This window comes from Pseudophryne corroboree, chromosome 2 (assembly GCF_028390025.1).
Source record: "Pseudophryne corroboree isolate aPseCor3 chromosome 2, aPseCor3.hap2, whole genome shotgun sequence".
In the NCBI taxonomy this organism is placed as follows: domain Eukaryota; kingdom Metazoa; phylum Chordata; class Amphibia; order Anura; family Myobatrachidae; genus Pseudophryne; species Pseudophryne corroboree.
Genome location: NC_086445.1, coordinates 905,773,455 through 905,793,421, shown reverse-complemented (window position 1 = coordinate 905,793,421; position 19,967 = coordinate 905,773,455). Strand labels below are relative to the sequence as shown.

General features: G+C 45.4%; 1 protein-coding gene across 2 annotated transcripts in view; it reads right to left on the bottom strand.

Moving 5' to 3' along the window:
• Positions 1–19,668, bottom strand: part of NAGPA (N-acetylglucosamine-1-phosphodiester alpha-N-acetylglucosaminidase) — a 75,780-nt gene extending 56,112 nt beyond the window's left edge. The window contains exons 1-4 of one of the 2 annotated variants that reach the window (XM_063956071.1): positions 19,434–19,668; positions 15,192–15,680; positions 13,023–13,162; positions 10,233–10,299 (exon numbers count right to left, since the gene is read on the bottom strand). In XM_063956071.1, coding sequence (XP_063812141.1) covers positions 10,233–10,299; positions 13,023–13,162; positions 15,192–15,680; positions 19,434–19,597 — 860 coding nt within the window. In that variant the 5' untranslated portion in view covers positions 19,598–19,668. Of the gene's footprint in view, positions 1–10,232; positions 10,342–13,022; positions 13,163–15,191; positions 15,681–19,433 lie in introns of both variants that reach the window. The other variant, XM_063956070.1, reaches the window with a different exon arrangement.
• Between the last annotated feature and the right edge of the window lie 299 nt (positions 19,669–19,967).

Below are 19,967 nucleotides of genomic sequence, written 5' to 3'. Positions count from 1 at the left end.
CAGCAATCCTGCCGTAGAATGAGCCTGCTGAATCGTATTACAGATCCAGCGCGCAATAGTCTGCTTAGAAGCAGGAGCCCCAATCTTGTTGGAAGCCTACATGACAAACAGAGCCTATGTTTTCCTAATCCGCGCCGTTCTGGCGACATAGATTTTTAAAGCTCTGACCACATCTAGAGACTATTTGACTCCGCCAAGTCCTCAGTAGCCACTGGCACCATAATAGGCTGGTTTACGTGAAAAGATGAAACCACTTTTGGCAGAAATTGTTGACGAGTTCTCAACTCTGCTCATCCGCATGGAAAATCAAATAGGGGCTTTTGTGAGACAAAGCCGCCAATTCAGACATGAGCCTTGCTGACGCCAAGGACAACAACATGACCACTTTTCAAGTAAGGAATTTTAACTCTACCTTACGCAAAGGTTCAAACCAGTGTGATTGCAAAAAGTGCAACACCACATTAAGATCCCACAGTGCCACAGGAGGCACATATGGAGGTTGGATGTGCAGCACGCCTTTTACAAAGGTTTGAACTTCTGGAAGAGAAGCCAATTCTTTCTGAAAAAAGATCGACAAGGCCAAAATCTGTACTTTAATAGAGCCTAACTTTAGGCCAGCATCCACACCTGCTTGTAGGAAATGGAGCAGACGCCCCAGGTGAAATTCTTCCGTAGGAGCCCTCTTGGATTCACACCAAGACACATATTTTCTCCAAATACGGTGGTAATGCTTTGCCGTTACTTCTTTTCTAGCCTGAAGAAGTGTGGGAATGCCTTCACTGGGAATACCCTTTCAGGCTAGAATTTGACGTTCAACCGCCATGCCGTCAAACGCAGCCGCGGTAAGTCCTGATACATGCACGGCCCCTGTTGTAACAGGTCCTCCCGAAGAGGAAGAGGCCAGGGATCTTCTATGAGCAACTCCTGAAGATCTGGATACCAGGCCCTTTTTGGCCAATCCGGAACAATGAGGATCGCTTCAACCCTTGTTCTTCTTATAAGTTTTATCACCTTTGGAATGAGTGGAAGTGGAGGGAACACATATCCCGACAGAAACACCCACGGTGTCACTAGGGCGTCCACCGCTATCGCTTGAGGGTCCCTTGACCTGGAACAATATCTCTGAAGTTTCTTGTTGAGGCGGGACGCCATCATGTCTACTTGAGGAACTCTCCAACGACTTGTCACTTCTGCAAAGACCTCTTGATGAAGACCCCACACCCCTGGATGGAGATCGGGTCTGCTGAGGAAGTCTGCTTCCCAGTTGTCCACTCCTGGAATGAAGACCGCTGACAGAGCGCTGGCATGTCTTTCCGCCCAGCAAAGAATCTTCGTGGCCTCGGCCATCGCCACTCTGCTCCTTGTTCCGCATTGGCGGTTTATGTACGCCACTGCTGTCACATTGTCTGACTGAATCAAGACAGGCAGACCTCGAAGAAGATGTTCTGCTTGCAGTATGCCGTTGTAAATGGCTCTTAATTCCAGAAAGTTTATGTGTAGACAAGCTTCCTGGCTCGACCACTTTCCCTGAAAGTTTCTTCCCTGTGTGACTGCTCCCCAGCCTCGGAGGCTTGCATCTGTGGTCACCAGGATCCAATCCTGATTCCCGAACCTGCGTCCCTCCCAAAGGTGAGAACTGTGCAGCCACCACAGAAGGGAGATTCTGGTCCTGGGAGATAGAATTATCTTACGATGCATGTCCAGGTGAGACCCCGACCACTGGTCCAACAGGTTCCACTGAAACATCCTGGCATGGAACCTGCCATACGGAATGGCCTCGTAGGCCGCCGCCACCACCTTCCCCAGCAACCACGTGCATTGAAGAACTGACACTTTTACTGGTTTCAGAATCTGTTTTACCATGTTCTGTATTTCCAGAGCTTTTTCCACTGGAAGAAAAACTCTCTGCAATTCTGTATCCAGAATCATACCCAGGAACGACAGCCGTGTCGTTGGATTCAACTGTGATTTTGGGAAATTTAGGAGCCAACCGTGTTGTTGCAGAATCGTCAGTGAAAGGGCAACATTCTTCAACAATTGCTCCTTGGACCTCGCCTTTATGAGGAGATTGTCCAAGTACGGGATAATTGTGATTCCCTGCTTGTGCAGGAGAACCATCATTTCCGCCATTACTTTGGTGAAAATCCTCGGAGCCGTGGACAGACAAACGGCAACGTCTGAAATTGGTAATGACAATCCTGTACAGCAAATCTCAGGTAAGCCTGATGCGGAGGATATATGGGGACATGTAAGTAGGCATCCTTTATGTCGACCAGTTACAAGTTATGTTACAAGTTAGAGTTTCAAGACGTGCCCCCTCACCGATCTTTCAAATCGGCCTTGCCAGCTTCTCTTCCAGAAAGGGAGATAGCAAGCGCTGCGATACTAAAGTTGTGTAAAAATCAAGTGATTGTCACGGTACCCCTGTCTCAATAGGGGGAAGGTTTTTATTCAAGCCTGTTTGTGGTCCCGAAGCCGGATGGCTCAGTCAGACCGATTCTAAACCTCACATCCCCCTCCTCCAGACTGGAGATCCCTGCTCGTAGAGACTCCACCTAGAACTTGAATCTTTTCAGAAAGAAATTGAGGGATTTGAGGTGTAGAATCGGTCTGACTGAGCCATCCGGCTTCGGGACCACAAACAGGCTTGAATAAAAACCTTCCCCCTGTTGAGACAGGGGTACCGTGACAATCACTTGATTTTTACACAACTTTAGTATCGCAGCGCTTACTATCTCCCTTTCTGGAAGAGAAGCTGGCAAGGCCGATTTGAAAGATCGGTGAGGGGGCACGTCTTGAAACTCTAACTTGTAACCCTGGGTTACTATATCTACTATCCAAGGATCCAGGTCCGAGTGCACCCAGACCTGACTGAAGAGTTTGAGACGTGCCCCCACTGGTGCGGACTCCCGCATCGGAGCCCCAGCGTCATGCGGTGGATTTGGTAGAAGCCGGAGAGGACTTCTGCTCTTGGGAACTTGCCACAGCCTGTGACCTTTTTCCCCTTTCTCTCCCCCTCGCAGCAAGGAAGGAGGACCCACGTCCTTTTTTGAATTTGTTGGGCCGAAAGGACTGCATCTGAAAGTGAGGCAATTTCTTCTGCTGTGCAGGAACATAAGGTAAAAAAGAAGACTTTTTGTGTTCCCTAATGCACACTGAGTGAAAAAATAATAATACTAAATAATAATCAGATAATACGGAGATCTTAGTTGCGTATATCTGCAGATATAGGGTTAAGCCCCCCAGGCCGATCGACAAGGCTTCTCCGTCACTAGGGGTCCCTAATACTAGGTATGGGTCCGGGGTGCAGGACCCCATCACGTCAGCACAGGTCGGCTACCCCAGGTCAGCACACAGGTGAAAATTAATAAGGGTTAATAAGAAGCACAGAAGAACCTGTGCCAATGTGATGGGGTCCTGCACCCCGGACCCATACCTAGTATTAGGGACCCCCAGTGACGGAGAAATTTTGTCGATCGGCCTGGGGGCTTAACCCTATATCTGCAGATATACGCAACTAAGATCTCTGCATTATCTGATTATTATGTAGTATTTTTATTTTTTCACTCAGTGTGCATTAGGGAACACAAATAGTTTTTTCTTCCACAGAATTACCCCTCCCTTTTAGCACCTGAGTGAAATTACAATCTGATTGAGGAGCTCACCATCATATGTGCAAAAAAGAAGACTTACCCGCGGTAGCCGTAGAGACTAGGTCAGTGAGGCCATCACCAAACAAGACCTTACCATAAAACGGTAAAGACTCCATCGCCTTCTTAGAGTCAGCATCAGCATTCCATTGATGAATCCACAATGCTCTCCTAGCTGAGACTGCCATGGCATTGGCCCTTGATCCTAAAAGGCCAATATCCCTTACAGCTTCTTTTAAATATGCTGCAGCGTCCTTGATGTGACCCAAAGTCAAAAGCACACTATCCCTGTCTAAGGTATCTACCTCACAGGACAAGTTATCCGCCCACTTTTCTATAGCGCTACTCACCCATGCCGCAGCAACAGCGGGCCTGGGTAGCGACCCTGTAGTGACATAAATGGATTTCAGGGTATTTTCCTGCTTACGATCCGCAGGATCCTTTAGGGCTGCCGTGTCAGGGGACGGAAGCGACACCTTTTTGGATAGACGCGATAAAGCTTTGTCTACCGTGGGGACTGACTCCCAGCAGTCCCTGTCCCCAGAGGGGAACGGATACGCCATTGGAATTCTTTTGGGAACATGTATCTTTTTGTCAGGATTTTCCCAAGCTTTTTCAAAAAGTGCGTTCAGTTCATGAGAGGGAGGAAACGTTACCTCAGGTTTCTTTCCTTTAAACATACAGACCCTCGTATCAGGAACAGCAGGGTCCTCAGTCATATGCAACACTTCTTTTATCGCCACAATCATGTACTGAATACTCTTAGCCAGTTTTGGATGTAATCTGGCATCACTATAGTCGACACTGGAATCAGAATCCGTGTCGGTATCTGTATCTACTATCTGGGCAAATGCACGTTTCTGCGACCCCGAAGGGGTCTGGACCTGTGACAAAGCATCTTCCATGGATTTCCTCCATGTCTGGTTCTTAGACTCAGATTTATCAAATCTCTTAGCCAACTTAGTCACATTCGTATTTAAAACACTCAACATATTGACCCAATCATCTGTCGGCGGTGCCGACACTGTCACTCTCACAGAACTATCTGTCCCCACGCCAGCCTCCTCCTGGGAAGAGCATTCCGCCTCAGACATGTCGACACACACACGTACCGACAGCCACAACCACACTGGGGCTATAGGAGACAGACCCACAGCAGAGCCTGTTAGAGAGACACTGAGAGAGTTCTGCCAGCTCACACCCAGCTCCTATCCCGGTTCTGAAGTCAGTAACAAGACTGCCCAGACCTGCTAGCTCTTATATATATATATATATATATATATATATATATATATATATATATAAGCACAGCAGTGTGGAGGTCAGGGCCAGCGTCTCTGCAGCCTTTTGTGAAGAGAAAAATGGCGCTGGTGAGAGCTATGCGGCTAAGCCCCGCCCACTACATGGCGCGCTTCAGTCCTGCTCAAAAATTCTTTATACTGGCGGGGGTCCCTTAACAAGTGCCTGGGCACTGTTATACTTTATGCCAGTGCTGATTGAGGCCCCCCATGCTGCCAGTGCTGATTGAGGCCCTTATGCTGCCCACCGTGATCAGTGTGGGAGCATTGCGCGCAGCGCGACCGATGCGCTGTACCTCAAACGCCGTCTTCTGCCGTCACTGAAGTCTTCTGATCTTCTCATACTCACCCGGCTTCAATCTTCTGGCTCTGTGAGGCGCGGCTCCGGGAACAAGCAGCTAGGCGTACCGTAGTGATCGAACCCTCTGGAGCTAATGGTGTCCAGTAGCCTAAGAAGCAGAGCCCTTGAACTCTTAAGAAGTAGGTCTGCTTCTCTCCCCTCACTCCCACGATGCAGTGAGCCTGTAGCCAGCAGGTCTCCCTGAAAATAATAAACCTAAATAACGAGTTTTATGGTAAGAACTTACCTTTGTTAAAACTCTTTCTGCGAGGTACACTGGGCTCCACAAGGAATGGACAATGGGGTGTAGAGTAGGATCTTAATCCGAAGCACCAACAGGCTCAAAAGCTTTGACCTTCTTCCCAAGATGCATAGCGCCGCCTCCTATATCTCCTCTGTGCACAGGAGCTCAGTTCTGTTAACCAGCCCAATGCAGTAGCAAGTAAAAGAGACGACAACTGCCAGTTGCCACAAACACCACACTCTACCGACAGGAGAAGTGTCAGCGGCTAATGCCATACCAACCCAAAGAAGCTAAGTGCGTCAGGGTGGGCGCCTTGTGGAGCCCAGTGTACCTCGCAGAAAGAGTTTTAACAAAGGTAAGTTTTCTGCTGCGGGGTACACTGGGCTCCACAAGGAATGGACAATGGGGATGTCCTAAAGCAGTTCCTCATGGGAGGGGACGCACTATAGCGGGCACAAGAACCCGGCGTCCAAAGGAAGCATCCTGGGAAGCGGCGGTATCGAAGGCATAGAACCTAATGAACGTGTTCACTGAGGACCACGTAGCCGCCATGCACAATTGTTCAAGAGTCGCACCACGGCGGACCGCCCAAGAAGGTCCAACAGACCGAGTAGAATGGGCCGTAATGTGAGCAGGAACTGACAGACCAGCCCTCACATAAGCATGTGCAATCACCATTCTAATCCATCTGGCCAAAGCTGCTTGTGAGCAGGCCAGCCCCGTTTGTGAAATCCAAACAGAATAAAGAGAGAATCAGATTTCCTAACAGAAGCAGTTCTCTTCACATAGATACGGAGAGCCCGTACCACATTTAAAGACCGCTCTTTGGGAGACAGATCAGGAGAAATAAGTGCCGGAACCACAATCTCTTGGGTAAGGTGGAACGAAGAGACCACCTTAGGCAAATAAACGGGACGAGTCCTAAGAACCGCCCGGTCACGGTGAAATATCAGATATGGGGAACTACAAGACAAGGCACCCAAATCCGACACTCTTCTAGCTGAAGCAATAGCCAGCAGAAACACCACCTTAAGGGAAAGCCACTTAAGATCAGCTGAACCAAGAGTTTCAAACGGAGACTCTTGAAACGCCTCCAAAACCACCTACAAGTCCCAAGGAGCCACAGGCAGGACATAGGGAGGTTGGATACGCAACACACACTGAATAAAGGTATGCACATCAGGTAAGGTCGCAATTTTTCTCTGAAACCACACCGACAAGGCAGATATTTGAACCTTGAGGGAGGCCAGACGCAGGCCTAAGTCCAGGCCCTGCTGAAGAAAAGCCAACAACTTGGCTATACTAAACTTGGAAGCGTCATAATCGTTAGATGCGCACCAAACAAAGTAAGAATGCCAGACCCTATAGTAAATCCGAGCCGAAGCCGGTTTCCGGGCCCGCAACATAGTTTGAATGACCGCCTCAGAAAACACTTTAGCCCTTAAGACGGAAGCTTCAAGAGCCACGCCGTTAAAGACAGCCGGGCTGCTAGGTCCTGGTAGACACAGGGGCCCTGAACGAGGAGGTCTGGGCGTTGTGGACCTATTACATGCTTGCACTGCAAGCACCAACTACAAACAGAGCTCCTGTGCACGGAGGCGGGGTGATATAGGAGGCGGCGCTATGCATCTTGGGAAGAAGGTCAAAGCTTTTGAGCCTGTTGGTGCTTCGGATCAAGATCCTACTCTACACCCCATTGTCCATTCCTTGTGGAGCCCAGTGTACCCCGCAGCAGAAAAAGTATTTTTCAGAGAAACTCAGGAGAGCTCCTCAGTGTGCATCCAGTCTTGCTAGGCACAGAATCTAACTGGAGTCTGGAGGAAGGGCATAGAGGGAGGAGCCAGTTCACACCCATTCAAAGTCTTATAGTGTGCCCATGTCTCCTGCGGATCCCGTTTATACCCCATGGTTCTTGAAGCATCCCCAGCATCCTCTAGGACGTATGAGAAAATAATAAAACCAGAAAAGCTCTAGGAGCTCTCCTAGCTGTGACCAGCTCCACCAGGCACATTTTCTAAACTGAGTTTGGAAGGAGGGGCATAGAGCGAGGAGCCAACCCACACTATTAAACTCTTAAAGTGCCCATGGCTCCCAAGGGACCCGTCTATACCCCATGGTACTAATGTGGACCCCAGCATCCTCTAGGTCTAGGACGTAAGAGAAAGCAGGTATAACCATCGATGGGTGAAACCATCAATGGATCCCTAGCAGATAGTTTTATACCATTGATGGTTGCAATCAATGGTACCATCGATGCCAACCATCGTAGGATAACCCATCGATGGCCATCCCTATCCTGGACACAGCCAGGGCTGGGTCTTGGCAGACTTCATCATATGACAGTCCACAGTATGGGGTAGTAACATCTGGCCAGTGCCATGGCTCTTAGCAGCTCTCAGTGTTTATTTTCCCCAGCCGAGGCTTCGTTGAGTCAGCACCACTTGTTCCACATCATTTAATCCTACATGGTCAAATCACATTCTTATAACCACCAGCTAATAGCCAGAGTAACCTGCGTGTGCAGCACGCATAGCATCAAGACAGGCTGCCTATGTCAAATTCAGGAGGTGGTCATAATAATGTGACTCGACCATGTATTTTTGAGCATTTTACAGAAGTTCACATGGAAAACTGACAAGTCTTTATTACCACATTATTCCATTTAAACTCCACCAAGTGCATGATGATTCATTGGCAGGGGTGCACCAGAGATTCTGCACTATGGGGGTCATTCCAAATTGTTGTTCGCTCGCTAGCTGCTTTTAGCAGCATTGCACACACTAGGCCGCCGCCCTCTGGGAGTGTATCTTAGCTTAGCAGAATAGCGAACAAAAGATTAGCAGAATTGCGAATAGAAAATTCTTAGCAGTTTCTGAGTAGCTCCAGTCCTACTCACAGATTGCGATCAGCTCAGCCCGTTTCGTTCCTGGTTTGACGTCACAAACACGCCCTGCGTTCGGCCAGCCACTCCCTCGTTTCTCCAGACACTCCCGCGTTTTTTCCTCGCACGCCTGCGTTTTTCCGCACACTCCCAGAAAACGGCCAGTTTCCGCCCAGAAACACCCACTTCCTGTCAATCACACTCCGATCACTTCAACGATGAAAATTCTTCGTTTGGACGTGAGTAAATCTACTAAGTTTTGTGCTAAAATACTTAGCGCATGCGCACTGCGTACCATGCGCATTTTTGCCTTAATCGCTCCGTTGCGAAAATCGGCAACGAGCGAACAACTCGGAATGACCCCCTATGTCCGACATTTTTACGTTAAAATAACGATTTTCCCCTGCTCATGGGGTTACGCACAAAAAACACAATTCACTGTAAAAAAGAGATGCAAGCTTGGAATAGAATTACAAACAACACTCGCAGTACAAGTTCACCATGAGAAAGGCTTGCAGGACCAAACTCGCACCTACTTGAATTGACCCCCAAAGTCTTTAAACTCGAGAATGAGACAACAAAAACTTACGGAACAATCCACAAAATAAATCAGTGAAAACTGCAACCAACTAAATTGAGTGTGATGATTCTACATACTCAGTACTACTATAAACATACCGGGGAAGCCACTTCATCAGGGGAAAGAAAGCAGATGCAGAGTATTGGTAGCCAATGTTCCAAAATAGAATTCTTTTCAACCTTTGCTAAGATTTTGGGCAGGTGGTGAAGATTTACTTTTCCAATGCTGAGCAATGACAACTCTGGCAGCAATAAGGATGTAATATACTGACTAGTACATGTACCCGGCATATGCCGGCTCATCTCAGTCTGCCTCTTGCTCCATTCAGGCCTTGCCCCCTCTATCTGCTGCTCTGCTCCCCTCTCTGCAGCTCTGTACAGCGCCCCTTTCCCCTGATCACTCCCTCCACGCTTGGTCCTGCTCCCATACTAACCCTGTGCCCGGCAGCTGGTCCTCCTCCAAGCCTAGACTTGTCCCATCTCTCTAGCAGTGGGAGTCAGTGGGGCGTGCTCCAGCTCCCACTGTACATGCATGTAGTAGATGGGACAGACCTCATAGATTATGGGGGTCATTCCGAGTTGATCGTAGCTGTGCACAGGGCTAGTCTGCCCCGCATGTCAGGCCCTGCCCCCCCCCCGCACAAATACAAAAGCATTGCACAGCGGCGATGCTCTTGTATTTGTGGAAAACTCCCGGCCAGTGCAGCTCCTGCGGCTGGCCGGGAGTTGTATGTCGCTGCTGCTGGCCGCAGTGGCTGCGTGAAACGTCACGCAGCCGCCACGGCACGCCCCCCCCCCCAACGCCGCCGTTCAGCCCCCTCCCGCCCAGCGACCGCCTCTGTCTCAGAGGCGATATCGCTAGACAGCAACGACTGCCATGCGCAGCTCCGACCCGATCGCTGCGCTGCGACAAACTGCAGCGAGCGATCGGGTCGAAATGACCCCCTATATACGTTATGAGGTTGAAGGTGAGGAGTATGATGAAGAAGCAATACAATTCTGTCAGTATCGGAAAGGAGAAAATGTATACCAGAGGTAACAGCACTCGTCCTCAGTAATGTGGGTAGATCTAGAAACATTTATGGTAGCGACAGTGGGTTGGAACGTCCCTGTGTGAGGTGAGCAGTCACGCAGTTTAAATAAAGGATTCCTGCAATATTTTACGGATTTTCAGATCTGCTTTGTTTCAGAGAAATCAATGTGTGACGAGAATGTGCGATCATTACCAGCAACGACTTACCCTCTATCGTTAGTCTGGCCATCTACATGGAACAGAACAAGTCTGCCTTCTTTATCATGTCCCACAGCTGTCCTAGCCGAGATCACATTAATAAAATAATCAAAAGAACCTGGTCAAGAATATGGAAGCAAAATAAATGGATGTGAAGGGGGGGGAATGAAATTATATACTAAAATGTTAAATAAACCCTTTCAGATTTTTTGCTACATAATAACACAGGAGTAACACCTATAGTTTTTAACGAAGTCCGAAAATTTGATCAATCTAATCTCATGTGACAAATCACTCATTACAGGTCTTACTTCATCATTGTTTATGAGACAAAAAAATAATCCAATGTGAAGCAGATATGTACAAAAGCTTCATTACGCTGCTCATGCTTCTACTGTATATCCATAAAATAGGTAAATTAATCCAGGTGCTGGTAAACAAGTGGGTTTCATTCTATGATCATTAGGAATTGCTGACTTGGGGCACTCAAAAGGGATTCTTGTTCACTTCTCTTCAAACACACTGCATTATGGTTCTGGTTTGCAAAGCTGCATCTGAACAACACAAAGGGCTTTTGTAGCAATGATGACACCAAAGAGGAATTGTTTGGTCCTAATGCACAAAGGGCCTCATTCCGATATGTACGGTATTGCACAGCTGCAGGCAAGCGACTGTGCAATACCATATAAATAAAAGGCAAATTCAGCAGGAGGCGCCAGCAGGAAAAAAAGAGAGACAGCTCCTGGATGCATCTGTGATCTGCGTTCTGCATCCGAAGACACAGCATTTGATCACCATCGGTCATGATGGTCGCAGCCCTTGGCCAGTCTGCATAAGCCAAAGCTTACTCAGACTGGTCATCAGTGCTGATCAGTATGATCCGAGAAGCCTGCTTATCAGACTCTGGGCCCGGCTACAAAATGTGGTTCCAGTCGCAGCTCCGCCTCCCAAACACCGCAGGACCAGTTCTGCACATGTACAGTTCCCCAAACATCAGATTCATACGTAAATCATTGGGTTTGCATACAAATCCGAAACAGGCCCAAAGCTGTGTTTGGTGAAAACAAAACACAGTGTATCACCATAAGACCCTCACAGCAACCATCAAGCTTGGTGGCGGAGAGTTGTGATGATTTGCAATTGTTCTGTAGCCAGAAGACCTCTGACCCTTGCAGCTACTGAGCTTATCGTGGACTCCTCTTTATACCAAAGTATTGCAGAGAAAAATGTTTGGCCAACTGTTGATAGACTAAAACTTGACAGAAATTGGATCATGCAACAGGGTAATGATACGAAGCATAAAGTCCTTTACACATGGGGGAGATGTGTGCTGAGCGACCTAGCACAGACCGCTCATCACACAGCGCAATGTGTGCTGAGCGAGGGGGGATGGGACGGTAGGGAGGAGGTGGCGCTCATTTCACCCAGCTGTGAAATGAGCGATCTCACTAGAATTGGCATGCATGCATGCCAAATCTACAGTCAGAGATAGTGATGTGCAGGACCGCGCATCGCTATGGGCATACACACGGAGAGATCCGTGCTTAATTTCTAAGCAATCGAGTCACATTGCTTAAGGGTCCCATACACTACAACGATATGTCTGAGCCTGAAGTCGGTTGCAATTTCCCTTGAACTCCCCCGGGACCTTCCCGGGAGTGATTCCATACGATTTTGTACTTTTGTGCTATTTTCGCATAAGATATATCGCATGCGATTGATCAAGCCGCGATAAATCGCATGTGATTTATCGTATGGCATACAATTGTACCGTAAAATATATCTGATGGGCTGGATTAGAGAGCTACGGGGCTGGGAGTGTCCTGGAGAATGCCAGTCAAACTTGTTTGATATATTACATGCACATAAAACACACTTTTTTCCATCCATTCCATCTGATTCCGATTTATCATGAGTGCAGCTCCAACGACCTAGGGGCTCCGATCCAATGCTCACAGGACCGCGCATCGGATCAGACGTAAAACACCTCCAATTTGTCACTTTTCATTCGATATATCGGCGCGAAAGGTCGGAATCGGATTAAATCGGGCATTATCGTTCTAGTGTATGAGGCCCTTTAGAATTTAAGCACGGATCTCTCCGTGTGTACCCCCCTTAACAGTATCTACAAATAAATAACTAAAAAAGAAAATAATCAATATTTTGGAATAACAGAGTCCAGTCCTCAACCCCATTGATATGCCTTGTCCGTCAAACATCATATAGGTGAAGCAGTGTAGTAAGAAGAAACAGGACAAAAAGACAGGAGTGGTAATAAATGATTAATTATTGCTGCTAACCTTGATTTTTGTTGAAAAAGTAATGAAAAGTAAAATATATTCTGTCATTTGTCACACGAAATTAGATGTAATAAATAATAGGACTTGTTAGGGATTAGATGATTGGTAGTCCTGTCCTGAAACTTCAAAACACACGGGATGCATTTTTTGTTTGGTGTAAAATTGGTTTCAATGAACTCCTATAAAATTCAGCATTACTTATGTATTTAAAACATGCAAGGTCTCTTAACTGGTTTTTATAAAAAATAAAATAAAATAAACCCCCCCCGCCCATAAAGTAACATCTGTTCGTATGAAGCTTTAAAGCTGTAGGAAAGCGGAAAGCTCACATGCTGTATTTTACCCACATGTCGTATTATCACCAATAAGGGGAAGGTTTGATTGGCTACAAATTTCCCTAACCCCGCCCACTTCAAGCTAGAGATACAGTCACACAGATGAGCAAGAGATACAGATGAATAACAAAAAGGTGCATGGACACACATCCTGCTAAACCTACCTGTATCCTGGCTTTTGTCACATTCTACACTCTTGCTCTGCTCAATATAAACCTCCCCATTCCGCAGCAGCCACACCACTCCACTCACTAGCTGCACAAAGGGGTTTTCTGTATCCAGGACCTCCTCTTCTGACAAGTACCTGGAACACACAGAAACAAGACAGCAAAGACACCAATAAAGCTGTTGGTTCCTGCACTCACAACATATACATACATGAATAAAAGAGCTTGCACATGTGTAAAACATAAGCATGATGTACAGATGTTGATAATGAAGGTAGTTAAAGATCTAACTATTAAAAGCAATTATGGGCCTTATTCAGGTTTGTTAGCAAACCAAACATGTTAGCCATTGGGCAAAACCATGTTGAACTGCAGGTGGAGCAGATGTAACATGTGCAGAGAAAGAGTTAAACTGGGCACACACTATACAATTATATATATGGATGGTTGAAATGAAAATCTGGTAATGGATGACAGCAAATAACAATCGACCATTTGCTCCCAAACATTAGAAACAGACAAAAACTGTTGTGCATACTAATTGGTTACACTCTCCTGGATTTTTGTCTGTTTTCCAGTGTTTGGGAACAAATGGTTGATTGTCATATGCTCTCATCCATTACCAGATTTTTATTCCAACCGGCCAGATCTGGCAAATAACTGTATAGTGTATGCCCAGCTTTAGATTTGAGTGCGATGTGTTCAAACTGTAATCTAAATTGCAGTGTAGAAATAAAGCAGCCAGTATTTATCCTGCACAGAAACAGTATACCCCACCTCTCTCTGCACATGTTACATCTGGCCCACCTGCAGTGCAACATGGTTTTGCCCAATTGCAAACATTTTTGGTTTGCTAACAAACATGTATAACCCTGTATATATGGTAATATATTATCTACTCATACTGTACATACCTTTAAAACTGGTAAGCGTGTGCATTCTATAGAGCACATCCACCACAATATTGCTCCACAAGTCAAAGTTTTCAGCTAGTTTGGCTTCTGTGAAATTTGTATCAGCCTGGATCAGTAATCTGATACCGATATATTGTTCCATTAGTCTGTTCTCTAATACCCAGATTGTTATTGCTCTGGTGCTTCTAGCACACTATGGTCTATATTTCAGCAGAGAGTGACACCACAGGCAGGAAAGACAAACGTGTGTGGTATGGAAGGTAGATAGTAACTAGGTTGACCACTATTGGTCGACAGTAACTAGGTCGACATGGTCTCTAGGTCGACAGGTTCTTTAGGTCGACATGGTCTAGGTCGACCGGTCAAAAGGTCGAGTTTTTTATGGGGGGTTTTGAGTCGTTTTCTTCGTAGTGACCGGGAACCCCAATTAGTGCACCGTGTCCCCTCGCATGGCTCGCTTCGCTCACCATGCTTCGGGCAAGGGTTACCATTCCCAATTGTAGTCCACGTGGACCGTTAAGTATGAAAAAGTTAAAAAAAAAAGAAAAAGAAAAATTAAAAACTCATGTCGACCTTTTGACCCGTCGACCTAAGAACATGTCGACCTAGAGACCCTGTCGACCTAGAAACTGTCGACCAATAGTGGTCGATCTAGATAGTGTCGACCCAGAGACCGGATCCCAGAAAAACTGCACGGGTTGTGACAGGTGCAGGGTGCTAGAAAGAACACTAATAATCTAAAATGTTTTAAATCTCCTAGATGATTTACTTTATTCCTCCTTCTATACTGTAATAGGTAAACCTATACAGATGGTGCTATGACACATATTAACCAGATACTGTCATTTTTCTAGTACAACTTACAAAATGAAATCAGCCGACTGGTAGTTCAGGGTTACAAAATCTTTTTTCATCCAAGGAACAATGCACCAGATTTCCCATGATATATTATTTGTTTTTCTTTAATCAGTAATTGTTATTGACATATATCAGGGGTAGGTAACACATTCCACAGTTTTAGCATGATCTAACAGCAAAACTGTAACAGGGCATGCTGGGATGCCACAGGTTGCCTACTCCAGTGATATAAAATGCAGGTCAGTCCATGATGATTTGTAAGTCATATCTGCAGATTTATTTATTTTTACATTACAATGATTGAATAGAATCATCATGAAAGAATACCAGTACATATGACTCATTCAATCATGTAGTATTGCAATGACAGATTGTGCTAATATAAATTACTTACCCAAAAACCATGGAACCATCTGCCCTGATGCCAAATTGAGCATTTTGGATGCCTTTCGAGTTCTGCACCAATTTCCCATTACTCACAACGTTCCCAAGACATTCATTAGTAGTAGTATTAAAAAATCCTCCGTTCTGGGCCACAATGCACTTCCCATATTTTACAGTTTTTCCGACGGTTGCAGTAAAGTTTCTGCTACAACTCCCCAGTCCACCAGGCTCCAGCACAGACACAGTCCTCAAGGGATTATTTATAAAAGTAAAGTGACCATAAACAGTCTTTTTTAGATTATCTTTATCAGGAAAGATTGATTCATATGTTCTGAGGGTGGCCACTGGAAGTGCTGTGTAATTATTACTAGGCCACGTTTCATGTGTGGTATTACCGCTAGCAACAGGAAGACAGTCTCTGGTCTCACGATGGCTGCGGGTTGGACCATGCTTAGAAAAGACGTTATAAGGCAACAGCAAGTCATCTAGCAGTGAGTTCCTAAAACAAAACAAACAGAAAACTGCATTTTATTTTTTTTTGTTGAATGGGATACAAATGTAAAGAAATGTGAAAAAAATAAAAAATTGAATAATAAAGTTTAGATGAATAAAATGATTGCACATTGTGGACGTTGTGGAAAACAGATTAATATTCTCCTTGTTGCCCTTATGTTGGAATTATCAGCTGTGAATATTTTTTCTGGCTCCAGTTTGTATTTGCAACTAGGCCAGGCCAGGCCAAACTGTGGCTCTCCAGCTGTTGTGAAACTACAAGTCCCACCCATCAGCTGGTAAAGCATGCTGGGACTTATGGTTTCACAAAAGCTGGAGAGCCACAGCTTGGCCAGGGCTGATTTACATTATAATAGGTACAAAGAATACACTGCTTACAAGGCATAAATGCGTATTTCTAACTGACATATCCTATTATACAGTCTCTGTCTAGACGGCTTTCTGCATAGCATGCCGGGCTTTGACTACTGGAGGAATTAAAGGAGCGATTGCCGGCTGCAAATAGTCACATCCCGGCGCATCATGCAGAAAGCTGTGCTGCAGCATACTGCAGCGTAGCAAAGATGAGCATGGCTACATCTGTACAAATTCCCTTCCATTAATTATTATATCTGTGGTTAGGGAGAGTATCAGAATTAGAGATGAGCGGGTTCGGATTTACTCGGTTCTTTACGCCAGAATTATCACCATTTCTTATTTTCTGGATTTTTCTTATTGGCTAACCAAAACACGTGACGTCCGATAGCCAATAAGGAGATTCGGGTAAATCCGAGTAAAACCGAACCCGCTCATCTCTAATCAGAATGATCGCTACAACACATGCATCTTAGTCTGATTTTTGAAGATTACATAGAAATGAGGAGCAAACAAACGGAATGTCAGTCTTGAATTGAATTCTCACTAGTTCATCTATTGACAGACATATCTAGGGGATCCGGTCTGAAGATCGACAGTATCTAGGTCGACAATGTTTAGGTCGACCACTATAGGTCGACAGTCACTAGGTCGACATGGATGGAAGGTCGACAGAGTTTCTAGGTAGACATGTGCTAGGTCGACAGGTCGACATGAGTTTTTCACATTTTTTTTCTTTTTTTGAATTTTTTCATACTTAACGATCCACGTGGACTACGATTGGAACGGTAAAGTGTGCCGAGCAAAGCGAAGGCACCATGCCCGAAGCATGGCGAGCGAAGCGAGCCATGCGAGGGGACGCGGTGCACTAATTTGGGTCACTCTACGAAGAAAACGACACCAAAAAAAAAAATGTTTTCCTCATGTCGACCTTTAGACCTGTCGACCTAGCACATGTCGACCTAGAAACCCTGTCGACCTTCCATCCATGTCGACCTAGTGACTGTCGACCTATAGTGGTCGACCTAGATACTGTCGATTTGATGAACCACACCCATATCTAGATCTTGGGCAGTAATTAGCTTGTGGAGATCACTGATCCCTAAATATTTTTATTACTGCTATATACGCCTCTATGTTTTTAGACATTTTGCTATATTAAACAACATATGATCTATGTTTTAAACAAATTTGATATGCATTTGTGCACCTTTACAGCTATCTTCTCCTCCTCCTTTTTGTTGGTAGTGAGTTGCACCTTCCATTGGCAACGAGTAGAATATGTGTTCATTTAGCAGGGTTGGAAATGTATACATGACCCCGACATTATGCCGTGCGGCTGACTCTCCCTGGTCTTTGATCAATTCACATTTTTTATGGTCAATGTAATAGGCAAAATCAATAAAATATGATAAGATATGTGAACAAACAGAAGTGAATCCTGTCCCTCACCACATAACTGACCCTACACATTAGGTGATTTCACTGAACGATATGAACGTTCTCAATCATTAATGAATGAGAACTCGTTCATATCATTCAGTGTGTAGGCACCACTGATGAACGATGCGCGGCCCCATGCTCTTTCATCGTTGGTGCCGGTTCGCTTATGCATGCAGGCCAATATGGAAAATCTCGTCCATATTAGCATGTACTGCTATGGAGCCGGGTGACCTACCCCCCCCCCCTCCCCCCGTAGCTCCACGGCAGGTCGCTGAGTGTGTAGGACCCATTAGAATGACATGTAAACACATATTACTTAATTTAATATTTTCTTCTGAATTACTTATTAAAGAAGCTTTTGGCATAGTGGTGCCAAGAAATTTTTTTTAAAACTGTAGAGCGCAGTAATTCAAAGAAGTTTGGGAACCACTGGAGTGTAATGTCATTTCACATACTTTATGTTGCGCATAGTGCTCTACCAAAGTTTGGGAATCACTGGAGTGTAATGTCATTTCACATTCTTTATGTTGCGCATAGTGCTCTACCAAAGTTTGGGAACCACTGGAGTGTAATGTAATTTCACATACTTTATGTTGCGCATAGTGCTCTACCAAAGTTTGGGCCAGATTTGCAAAGCCAGTTAAGACATGTAGCCAGCGATAGATTAAAGGCCACATGGGCCTGGGTCTGAAAATGTTCAACAGCCTATACTGCGAAGGGGTAGAACTGTGGACATGTACACCTCCTACACCGTGGGTCTTCAACCTGCGGCTCTCCCCTGTCACAGTTTTGCTATTAAGGCATGCTAAAACAGAGGCAGGACATGCTGAGATGTGTAATTCCACAGCAGCTGGAGGGCCGCAGGTTGAAGACCTGTGCCCTACACCACAGATTCTCAAACTCGGTCCTCAGGACCCCACACAGTGCATGTTTTGCAGGTAACCCAGCAAGTGCACAGGTGTATTAATTACTCACTGACACATTTTAAAAGGTGGAGCTAATTCTTTCACTTGAGATTCTGTGAGGAGACCTGGAAAACATGCATTGTGTGGGGTCCTGAGGACCGAGTTTGAGAACCTGTGCCCTACACTATCAGCTTCAATGCCTTATTATACATATAACAGAAGAAAAATTGCAAGAATTTGTGTGGGAATTAGAAATGTAGTCTTAACACCTATGATTTATGGCTAAATGTGTAGCCAGCTAGGCAGAGGATCATCATCATGCTGCAATGATAATGGGTCTATTTTATGTGATGGCCTGGAGCTAGAGCTCCATCTGCCTTTGGATATAGCATAAGGGGAGCCAAGAGCTAAGCCAGGGGTTCCCAAACTGTCCTGGGGTGCTACAAGGCTCTTGCAGGGATACTTATCGCTGGTCAAAGTGGTAGGCAAAACCAGTGTTAGTAGCTCCTATTATAAAACACAGACAAATCAGAAGCAAAACTGTACACCATCATATAACTGAACATGAGGATGACAGGTAGGTACACCTTATTTAATGTCGTATTTTTTTTCAAAATAGATCAGTAAAAAAACTTTATCCTAAGGGTTCCATGTAAAAAATGCTGATATTCTAGGGAACTGGCAGTCAAGAAACCACAGAGCTAAGCTAGCTCTTTAGCACAGTATGTCTTTACTGTTAAAAGTATCTACTACAGGATACTGTACTTTTAATATTATTAAAACACAGTCGAAACAAATGTGTTTTGCCCATACCCTTAACAAAATCTATTTCACATGTCGATCAACCTGGAAATATATTATTATAGCTCTACATTCATATGTCAGTAAAACACAAATGTCAGGCCAGGCAGTGGTTGGAGAAATAAGCAAAACAATTACTTTAAATATAGATATCTTTAATACAAAAGAGCACAGTTACGCGAGGTTAGTGATACGTCACTTATGCAAACTATTCCCCAGCTTCCTCTTCAGTTTACCTGGCGCTAACATAAAGCCAGCAATGCACAAAAAATGCGATCCTCAGTGTGTCCTTATAGCATGCCCTGTACTGAGCACCATTCCGCTGACACGCTGCCGGGACATAACGAAGAAACACGTCTAACAAAAACAGTGATCTCCCTCTCCTGCTGGGCGCAGCCATGTTGAGTACTGAGTCCGGTCACATGACTGCGTGACGTCACTCTGCACGCTAGTAGAAGGAGGCCGTGGGAACTTGCAACAGGCCTGTCAGTCACACACTAATCCCGTCATTACAAACTCGTGTACTTTATTAGGAACGGCAAATTGGCCAAGAGGTGGCACAATGCAAATATGACATTACATCCCTCCATTATCACATAGGGGCTCCTGCTCCTAGATTTGCAGCAAAGTTATGGCTAACACAGTTGTTATGTTAGCATTGCTGCAACTCATATTTTTAAGTGTATTGTATGCTTTCTGGCAATGGTGGGAGACTCTATTAGGGATGGCCATCTGCACATCGATGGTTGCCATCGATGGCACTAAAACCA